General features: G+C 34.5%; 1 protein-coding gene across 2 annotated transcripts in view; it reads left to right on the top strand.

Moving 5' to 3' along the window:
* The window catches only part of LOC111464800 (probable LRR receptor-like serine/threonine-protein kinase At1g06840), a 13,342-nt gene extending 2,616 nt beyond the window's left edge, over window positions 1-10,726 (top strand). For both annotated transcript variants that reach the window (XM_023109036.1, XM_023109037.1), the window contains 14 exons: window positions 89-160; window positions 1,066-1,140; window positions 2,616-2,684; window positions 2,821-2,889; window positions 3,026-3,097; window positions 6,499-6,585; window positions 6,739-6,807; window positions 7,076-7,581; window positions 8,154-8,312; window positions 8,631-8,914; window positions 9,027-9,078; window positions 9,250-9,500; window positions 9,828-9,962; window positions 10,196-10,726. In XM_023109036.1, coding sequence (XP_022964804.1) covers window positions 89-160; window positions 1,066-1,140; window positions 2,616-2,684; window positions 2,821-2,889; window positions 3,026-3,097; window positions 6,499-6,585; window positions 6,739-6,807; window positions 7,076-7,581; window positions 8,154-8,312; window positions 8,631-8,914; window positions 9,027-9,078; window positions 9,250-9,500; window positions 9,828-9,962; window positions 10,196-10,537 — 2,242 coding nt within the window. In that variant the 3' untranslated portion in view covers window positions 10,538-10,726. The remainder of the gene's footprint in view (window positions 1-88; window positions 161-1,065; window positions 1,141-2,615; window positions 2,685-2,820; window positions 2,890-3,025; window positions 3,098-6,498; window positions 6,586-6,738; window positions 6,808-7,075; window positions 7,582-8,153; window positions 8,313-8,630; window positions 8,915-9,026; window positions 9,079-9,249; window positions 9,501-9,827; window positions 9,963-10,195) is intronic.
* Window positions 10,727-11,021: the final 295 nt, after the last annotated feature.

Below are 11,021 nucleotides of genomic sequence, written 5' to 3'. Positions count from 1 at the left end.
TTTTTTTTTTTTTTTTTTTTTTTTTTTAATGAAAGCTATTTAAATGCTTATACTTTTGGCTAATTACATATTTTTCCACTCTTTGCAGCCTTCTTGACAATAACAACTTATCGGGGAAGCTTCCACCAGAGTTGTTTCAATTGCCCAACTTAGAAATACTGTATGCACTCATTTCCTGCTACCTTAAATGCTTCAAATATATGAACACCCCCCTCCCTCCCTCCCCGGCTCAATCTTCTACCAGTTTATTTATTTTCATATACCTTTTTCTTTTTGATTTCTTGGGGGAAAGGATAATATATATTATAAACTACGTAATAAAACACAGCCACAAGCACAATCATGGAATCAACTACTAGCTTTCTCACTCTTCTAACCTACCAAGAGTATGAGTCGCAATGTTTGCATGTCTGTTGATGTCAGATATTTACAAAAAGAAAAAAGAAAAATAAAACTGGGATTGATAAGGACTCAATTTTAGGTGACTTCTGTGAGTATTTCAATTCCCTCTTCCAAGGTACACGAACCATATTCGAACTCGTTAATGGGTGACATAAAGAGAGAATTGTAGTAGTATGAAGGATATACACGTTTGGCCACGAAACCTTTGCACCTTTGTCGAACACTAGGATTCAAACTCATCCATTTTCATCATTTTGGTATCACAATGCGTGCAAGAAAATATTCTGCTTGCTTCTGGCTTTGGGATCTATTCTCTTTAGCTTGCTTGCACTGGGGAGATGAGTATTGTTCTTGAGGAGGAGATAATTTCCTACATTTGATAATTACAAAGTTACCCTGACTTTGAACATAAAATACAATAGAAGGGTAGGATGTTAGAATGGTGGATGGATCTCTCGAAATTTTATGATCTCTTGTCAGTTTCCAATGAGTTTTTTAATGTTAGTTTTATTTTTATTATTCTCTGGATTTCTGTTTATTTTCTTTCCCAGTTTCATTCATATGCCTTTCGTTTAGAATTTATTCTGCACAAGTGATCTTCTGAATTTCTCCTTTTCAAATAATTTTGAGTTTCTTACTAGCCCAATTTCATTTGACTTGCAGTCAACTTGACAATAACAACTTCAGTGGGTCCACAATACCAGACTCTTATGGAAATATGACTAAATTGCTGAAATTGTAAGTTATTTTTAAATTCTTGGTTTTAGTTGACCATTGAAACAATGGAGACGTAACCTTCTGTTTTATTTGTAAGCTCGATATGGCTAGTATTTATTTAAATAACCTAAGCAACTTTCATTAACTAACACACATGAAGGCTAAAATATTAGATATATATATATATATATATATAATTTCCATTTATGTTAAAGTTAGAATGCGAGGGATGGTATTACAATGGTCAGTGTAGTACCTACGTCTTAGATTAATTTATCTTGAATTACATGTGTCTAAGGAGAGCTCAATTCACAGACGGAATCATATACATTTGTTAAAAATAGCATAATTTTTAACTGGTGCTTTATTTGTAAGCTCAATATGGTTATGTATTTATTTAAATAACCTAACCAACTTTCATTAATTAACTCACTTAAAGGCTACAAAAATCTAATTTCCATTTTAGTTAAAGTTAGAATGAGAGGGATGGTATTACACTCGTCAGTACAGTACCTACGTCGAAGAACAATTTATCTTGAAATATGTGTCTAAGGAGAACTCAATTGACAGACAGAATTATATGTTTGTTAAACATAGCATAATTTTAAACTAGTGAATTTATTTGCTTAAAGGAGATGTGATTATTGTTATTGTGGCAAGTGGAGATCTATTAAATAGGACAGTGCATGATAAGAAGATCTTATTCCGTTCTATGGTTGGCTATCTTATTCTAATACCATATGGTTAATTTGGATAGTTGAGGTTCTTCTCATGATTTACAACTAATAATACACTAAATTAAATACAAGAGAGAAAGTCTAAAAGATAGTAAAATTATCTAGTCAAATCAAATCCCCTGAACTTTTAGGCCTAGAAGATTACAAGATAAAGTATAGATAATTTTCTAATTTTTCATTTATCTTTCTGGGACATCCAATCAGAGAAGAAAGAAAGGCCCTTGGTTGGCGGTCAATAGGGCTTATAGCTGGGTCCGTTGGTATGAGAGAATCAGTCGCGTTTAAAACAACTCTTGTTACTGGGGGAGGGTGTTTTTTGGACCCACCATAGGTGGTTTGGAAGCCTCCCCTATTGTATATTCCTTTCATCAAAGAAATCACTTCTTTTTTCTTTTCTTCTTCTTCTTCTTTTTTTATTTTTTATTTTTTAAAGAAAAGTGCTTAGTCCATCATAGAGTTCTTGGTTAACACAGTGAAATTGTATGTCCTCAAGAGTCAGATCTGAAAGAATCATTAGTATCTAACAACTGCTAATGGCCTTGTAGCATCCAACTAATAAGCTTGTCACTAGAGTTACCGAGCTGTTTTTCTACATTTAGTGTATAATGTGTACCAAAACCTCGCATGTCTATAAGCTTTACATGCTCTTAAATTTGAAATAACAGGGTGAAGTTGTTGTACTGTTTTTATAAAGTAAATGTACTGTATTGTTTTTATAAAGTAAATGTATTGGTTGTCTTTGTAAATGATTTTGCACAGGAGTCTAAGGAACTGTACCTTGCAAGGACCAATTCCTGATCTGAGCAGAATAAATAACCTCGGTTATCTGTAAGTCTAAATTAGGTTTCTCTAGTATATTCAGAAGTATAGATGTGGGACTCCTTTATTATGTTGGCTTCATGAATAAAGAGGTACATGCCTTCAGAGTTGACCCTAGTATCTTTACTGTTTCTTCGTATTTCAGAGATCTAAGTTCCAATCAACTTAGTGGATTCCTACCACAAAATAAACTCTCTGTGAATATCACAACCATGTAAGAGTCTCATCTTTATCTTTGGCAAATAAAACTTCACTATTCGATTAAAGAACTTCAAAGATTTAAAACCTGCAATAAAAATATGATGTTGAATGTCTGTTTGATATTCTTCTCGTCTGTATATAAACTGCAGCATCTTATCCAACAACCATCTTTCTGGCACCATACCATCCAGTTTTTCGAATCTACCGCATCTTCAGAAATTGTGAGTAGATTATGTCTTCAATTCTGTGTTTTGGTGTTGGATTTGGCTTGATAGAATATATGATGTTGTACATTTTCAAGAATAAAAACCTAATGTTAGAGGAAACTGAATTATATAGAAAATGAAAGTAAGAAATTACAGGAATCAAACATAAATGACCCAACTTCTAGAGTTATGGAATCAGATATGCTCTATGATGCATGAATATCATGTTCTTTTTCGGTTACCAGTTGTTGGCTTTTGTAGCCATTAAAATATGATCGTTGGTATACATAACCCACGTGGTTTAGGTTGTTAACATACTGCCACAGGCTACTTTGCTGGTCGGAATTTGGGGTTCTTTAAATCGGAAGATGGGCTCTCCTCTTGGGATAGGTGGTGACAAAAAGGACGAAAAGATATGACCAAGTTTATGGCGGCAGGTGAAGCTGGTGATGGACACTGACATTAATGGTGACGACAGTGGGTTTAGATGCAGATGTGACAACAAGCTCACAAAACCTAAGGTGGAAAACAAAAGGGTCCTAAATCCCAAACCCAAATATTCACAAAACCCTAACGAGCAAACAAAACTGTAATTGCTCTGGGAAAAGATCTAGTGCTCTGATACCATGTTATCGTGAGACCAAAATACAGAAGAATTCTACATATTTTATACATTAGATCAATATATATATATAAGCATACATGGAAGCCCTAAACTAAGAATAGTAAAATTACAATAAAGGACAAAAGACTAATCAGCTCCTATATACACATATATACTATAATGTGAAGCATCGTTTTCCCTTGAGGAGATTCAAGAGGTTGTTTTTGGATTTGAAGTGAATAAGGCTCTAAGGACTGATGGATTTATGATGGCTTTCTATCAAGATAATTTGGAGAATTTGAAGGGAGATTTATCAGAAGTCTTCTGTGAGTTTCATGTGAGGAAAATTATTGTTTTCCATATGAATGAGACCTATATGTGCTTGATTCCCAAGAAAGAAAGAGACAACAAAGTGAAAAATTTTCGGCTTTAAAACTTGGTGGCTAGCTTTTATAAGATTATATAAAAAACTTTGACTGATAGGCTTAGAAAGGTGCTCCATAGTACAATTTCCAATTCCCAAGGAGTCTTTATCGCTGGTAGATAAATTCTAGATCAAGTGTTGAGTGCTAATGAGGTGATTGAGGACTGTAGAAAGAATATGAGAGAAGGAGGGATCATCAAAATTGGCTTTGAGAAGACCTATTATCATGCTGATTAAAATTTCTTAAGTAAAATTCTCTAGAATAAAGGGCTTGGTTGCAAGTAGAGAGCGTGGTTTGGAGTTGTCTTAAGCTAGTGAATTTCTCCATTTTTTTTCAACGGGAGGTCAAAAGGCAATATTTTTGCAACTAGCAGCCTAAGGCAAGGGGACCCCATCTTGCCTTTCCTTTTCAACCTTGTGGATCTTCTGAGCAGGTTAGTGTTGATAGGAGTTGATAAGGGTTTACTTGAAGGGTTTAAGGTGGGTTCTGAGGGCTTTCATCTGTTGCATCTCTTGTTTGCTGATCGTTGATGATGTTGGAAATGACCCACGATCAAAATATGTCGAAACAAATAAAAGAAGCATGAAGAACAACTTGAGGGGATAGAACTTTTAAATAGAGGAATCTTAGGCACTTGGCTTTTCAATTCTCTTTGTTGGTGTGAAAATAACATACATCTCATGAGTATAACTTTTAAATAGAGGAATCTTAGGCACTTGGCTTTTCAATTCTCTTTGTTGGTGTGAAAATAACATACATCTCATGAGTATTTATAGTGGAGAAAGCACAACCGATCTCCTAAACTTTCTCCCCAAGTTAAGCAACTACTAACCATTCTTCCCAAGACTAATAATTTCCCTAAACTAATAATTTCTAAACAATTATCCTAAAATTGCTTAATAACTGAGTCAAGCTTATTAACTCACCGATGATACCCGTTCATCTATTTTGGGAAATGAAGTTTCTTCATTAAGTTGAATTGATTTTTGTCTTTCTTTGAAGTCATTTTGGGACTAAATATTAGTAGATGAAAAAGTTACATCATTGGTTTCAATTGTGACCCATTGAAGCTGAACTTTTGGGCATCTTTGGTGGGTTGTGAGGTTAGTCAACTCATGTGTCAGTATTTGGGACTTTTCTTAGAGGATAATTGAAGGAGTGTCTTTCTAGAACCTTGTGTTGAGAACAACTCTTTCGTGGGAAACACTCACACTTTTATTGAGACCAATCAAGAAGAGATTACAAGACACTAGGTAGAATACTACTACAATTTGCTTTGCTTGGGATGAAAAACGTAGTAGGGTGGAGGGTTTATAGTAGAGACTAGACAAAAACTTAGTTATTTTGTTAAATCACTAATCAACCCAAAAACTTAGTTATGGTAAATTTAATTATATTAATACTTCAACATGTTTCCTTCATGATTTGAGATTTTTTTATGCCCTTCTACATTCTTTCATTTTCCTCAAGGCAAATGATAAAAGTATTAATATAACAAAATTTACCATAACTGGTAGGTTTAAGCTTTTGGGTTAAATGGTGATTTAACCTGGTATCAAAGTAGGAGGTCTTGTCTTCAAACCTCAGTAGTGTCGTTTCTTTCTAATTATTATTGATTTCCACTCATTGGGTTTTCTACAAATTTTTATGCCCGCTAGTGAGAGAGTGTTAAAAGTATTGATATAATTAAATTTATTGTAACCCATAGGTTTAACCTTTTAGGTTAGTTTAAGTGGTGATTTAACAAAATCATTGTATTCCACTATGAGTCTTAGACAATCTCAACGTCACTATGAGTGAATAAAGGTGACCAAGCCCTGTAAGGTTTTGGAAAATAAGTGGATTGATGATTTTTGTTCTTTTTGCAAAGACAACTTTTATATCGAAAATCTGAACAACCAAATAGTGCCTGTCAATTGTGCAAACAATAGCATGGATTAGCTTCATGGTTGAGTGTAGCATGGAATAGACACGACTGCCCAAGGGAAATGTGTGGTCGCAAATCAAACGCTCAAGATGATTGTGGACGTGTCTAAAAGCAGCTCTGGGGGACTCAAACGGTGGGGATAATCAGATGGTAGCGGCAGCCAGGGTTGGGTTAGTTTTAGGGTTTCTAAAAAAGTAGCTAATTTCTATTTTATTATTTATTAGGAGAAGAATTCTAGATAGAAGAAACACTCCTTACATCAGAAGAATATAAGGAAGTAATATTCCAGCAAATATAATTCAATAAATAATTAATAAGAAAAGGAAATAAGAAGCAACTTTCTTAGGATGGGCAAAATAGATTTCTCTCTAAACATTCACTTTGGTTTGAAGTTACTGATTAATCTAACATATAACTCAATGTACAAAGTAATGATTATTTGATCAGTTTCACATGGCAGGTCAATTGCAAATAATTCATTGAACGGCTCTGTTCCATCTACCATATGGCAAAGCAGGACGCTCAATTCTCTGGACAGCCTTACAGTGTAAGATCTGAAGTAAATAAATTGCTATGCTGAGGGGTTGAAGAACTATGGATATATTGTGTCTTGTGTATTTATTTTTTGGCAACAGCTATTAATACACCTTATAGCATGCAATCTTACCAAATATTTATCTTTGCCTCTTCCATACCGCAGAGAGCTGCAGAACAACAATTTTTCAAATATTTTGGGAAGCATTGATCTCCCTCTGAATGTCTCTGTCTGGTTCGCTTCTTTCTCCTAACTTTGGTATATCAAAATTAGTACAATGCGACTTTTATGCAGAGAACTATATCGTCAATGGGCATAATTCATGTGCACAACTTGATACACTGGTGCAGAGTGAACAATAATCCCTTACATTACTTTTTTTAGATTGATTTTTGTTTTTCTGAATTTCTGGCTGCAAGTATATGTGTTTGTAGCGTTACAAGCAAACTTCACAAGCTGACGTTGCATTCTTTATATGAACATTTGTTTTTCTAAATTTCAGGCTTCATGGAAATCCTGTTTGTTCTAATAATAGCCTGCTGGACTTTTGTGGATCTGAGAGTGGGGATATAATTGACATTCCAACAAATAACACTCTTGGCTGTTCTGGCCCAATATGCCCACCTTCTTACGAATGTTACTCAGCAAAATGTCCCTCATCTTGTTTCTGTTCTGCACCTCTTATAATTGGATATCGTTTGAAAAGTCCTGGATTCTCACGTTTTAGTCCATATCAACATATGTTTGAGGAGTACCTGACCAGTGGTCTTAAATTACATCTTGAACAATTGGACATTGGTTCTCCTGTGTGGGAAAAAGGACCTCGATTAAGAATGAGCTTGAAGCTTTTCCCTCTATATATTGCTGATAGCAATAGTTCTCACATGTTCAATGACAGCGAGGTTTTACAAATTGTTTCCAAGTTTACAAATTGGAAAATTCAAGAAAGCGATATATTTGGACCGTATGAACTTCTCAGCTTGACAATATCTGACGTTTATAAAAAGGGTTGGTCTTGAAAACCCTTCTGATGTGTTTTGTTCGGATATTAACTCTTCTATTAAATTATCGGAGACTTAAGATTGTTATAAAAGCTTTTACTTTTACCCTTGGTTTACATGTTACCTGTTGAAGCAATTGGAAAAAATCTGCCTGTACTTGATTTCTAATTATTATAAATTGTATAAAATGGAACCCCTGTCTGTGGCATAGTGTCACCTTTTATGCATTGTTTATTGGGTCATTTGCTATAAAATGCATGTTTTGATTATCTTTGCAAAATAACTTTGCATAAGTGTTCTTTTATATTATTTTTTTAATATAATGGTGACTTTTCTTCCTTATGATGGTTTTGTATTTATGATCTCGTATGCATTTTTAATTAAAGAGGCTTATGTTACTAGTTATTGACTATAGAAAATATTCCTGATGACATGCCATATTCTATGGTTACAACCTTGCTGAGTATAGTTTAATATAAGCTATAAGCTATTTTGGCCATCATAACCAATACTGAGCAAATGACTGCACTTATCCAAATTATAAACTGGAAGATTATTAATGTTATTTTTTAATTGCAGTATTTCTCACACCATCATCTGATTCTACTTTGAGTAAGGGGGCATTGGCTGGAATAATTTTAGGAGCAATTGCTGGCGGAGCAATGCTATCTGCAATTGTTTTCATTTTTATTATAAGATCACGCGTGAGGGGCCACCACATCTTAAGAAAGCGTCATCGTAAGTAGTTTTCTTCCTTACAAATTCGGGTGTGGTATTTTATGTGCCTCGTCCTTAGCATTAGAGGTTCTTGATAAGTGTGATAATATGAATGTGCTTATAACTCATATGAACATGGTTGAGTTGAACCAATGAATTTTTCTGAGGAACTAGGCGGCTGGAATATGGATTTATTTCAACTGAGCCCTTCTGGAAATGTTTTTATATATTTATTTATTTATGTATTTCCCTTGTATTCTTTGATTTTATATTAATGGAAGTGTGTATTTTCATAAAATAATAATAAAAAGAAACCCATTGTTCTTCATTTATATGCAGTGTCAAAAGCCTCCTTAAAGATTGAGGGCGTAAAGGAATTTGGTTACCGTGAAATGGCCCTAGCTACAAGCAATTTTCATGATTCTACGGTAGTTGGTCAAGGTGGTTACGGAAAGGTTTACAGAGGCATTCTATCAGATAACACAGCTGTTGCAATCAAACGTGCACAGGAAGGCTCACTACAGGGTGAAAAAGAGTTCCTTACTGAAATACAGTTATTGTCAAGGTTACACCACCGAAATCTTGTGGCTTTGATTGGATATTGCGATGAAGAAGGGGAGCAGGTAATTTGAGGAATCCTTTATTTATTCATCATTTTAGTAAGGATAATTGCAAAAAAATTCTCCTGAATTACGGGAGTTACAATTACCCTCTTGATTTTGAATTTATATGCAGATGTTGGCTTATGAGTTTATGTCCAATGGCTCGCTGAGGGATCACCTTTCTGGTACAATTCAGCTATTTTTCGTATAAATTATGTTTCAAATATTCTGCTTCAGTTATGCAAATTGTGGACAGTTTTTATATGTTCCATGGTTTTTGTTTGATCATTTTGTTAGCTGTTGTTTTTATCTCTCTTTCAAGCATCGACTTACTATGCGTCCTTGTGTTATTACAGTAAATTCTGCAGAACCTTTGAGCTTTGCCACAAGATTAAAAGCTGCCCTGGGTGCAGCTAAGGGAATTCTGTACCTGCATACAGAAGCTGATCCTCCAATATTCCACCGAGATATCAAGTCCAGCAACATATTATTAGACTCCAAGTATACAGCAAAGGTTGCTGATTTTGGACTTTCACGGCTTGCACCTCCACCAGACGCAGAGGGCAACGTGCCTGCTCATGTATCGACAGTAGTAAAAGGGACACCGGTAAACTTCTGTCAATAATTATGAAATTTTTAGAAGTATAATGAAATAATTTAGTTTATGCTGAGCATGCCATCAAGATTTTAGGAGATTCTTGGTCGAAGCAACAATTGAGGTAGCACAAATATTTCAACATTTCATGGAAATTTGATTTGCACATTCAAATTCAGTTTCAAAGTAGTCCTAATAAGATAATTGAGATAGGATGTTGAAATATAAATGACAATGTTTTCTTTCGTTTATTCTATATATTCCTGTTCTTGGTAAAATAGTTATGAAATGGTGGATTAAGTTTAATTAAAGCGTATTTATGTGGATTTTAATTTGCAGGGTTATCTTGATCCAGAGTACTTCTTGACTCATAAATTGACCGATAAGAGCGATGTTTATAGTCTTGGTGTTGTATTTTTGGAGCTTTTGACTGGGAGGCACCCAATCTCACATGGCAAGAACATTGTTAGGGAGGTATGACGTGCATTTCTTATGGCCTCTTTATTTTGCAATAGTATTAGAAACCTAAACCTTTGAGACAAGTATATCTCCAAGCGCGTAATTTGAATGCGATATTATAGTCATATTGATAATTTGATTCTGAATGCGTAAAGGATATGATAACATGTTTACTTATTTGTCTCTATAGTTTTCCTTTTGGTTGCCCTTGTATCTGTTTTAAACATATATATTATGGACTGTAACAGGTTAAAGTTGCATATGAGTCGGGAAAATTTTTCTCAATAATTGATGGTCGACTGGGATCTTATCCCGCTGAATGCGTGGAAAGATTTGTGACATTGGCTTTGAAGTGTTGCCAAGACGATACAGATGCACGTCCTTCAATGGCAGAGGTTGTTCGTACACTTGAAAGTATTTGGCTTATGTTGCCGGAGTCTGATGTGAAAATTGCAGAGCCTTTAATCTCCGATGTTATAAAAGTGAGCAGTACCCCATCTTCATCAACCAACATGAATAACTATTACATGTCAGAGGTCTCTGGTAGTGACCTTGTAAGTGGAATAACTCCCACTATCACGCCCAGATAGAAAACATTATTGCATGATCGAGACATGATATAACTTTAGGAGACTTGTTTCATACTATTTTAATATCGTTGATATGCTGTGTATGCCATTTGTATAGCTCGATTAAACACATTAACAAGTTGATCTCAGTTTGTATATAGTTTTAGAATATATTACATCAAATTATATCTTCCCGTGTTGGAAAAGCATAAATTTTCATTTTCTATTAGGAAAAATTTTAATGTGGGCCCACACTTGTTGTTTCTTTTTCTTTTGAAATAAGGGCCCCACCCTCGTTATTGTAATTAGAGAGGTAAGATTTATTTTACTTTTTTTTTGTTCGGAAGAACATCATATTGATGATGGTCTATAGAAACTTCCTCGTTCTCTAGGGTATAGGAGTTTAGGGTTTAAGGTTTTAGTTTCGTGGAAAAATATTGATAGAAACTTAGTTTTTTCACCTAATGATTTAAGCGTCTCCATTAGAGTTTTTTCGAGAGGGTTC

This window comes from Cucurbita moschata, unplaced genomic scaffold (assembly GCF_002738365.1).
Source record: "Cucurbita moschata cultivar Rifu unplaced genomic scaffold, Cmos_1.0 Cmo_Scf00031, whole genome shotgun sequence".
Taxonomy (NCBI): Eukaryota; Viridiplantae; Streptophyta; class Magnoliopsida; order Cucurbitales; family Cucurbitaceae; genus Cucurbita; species Cucurbita moschata.
Note: the sequence above shows the minus strand (reverse complement) of the source record. Positions and strands in the feature narration are given on the sequence as shown.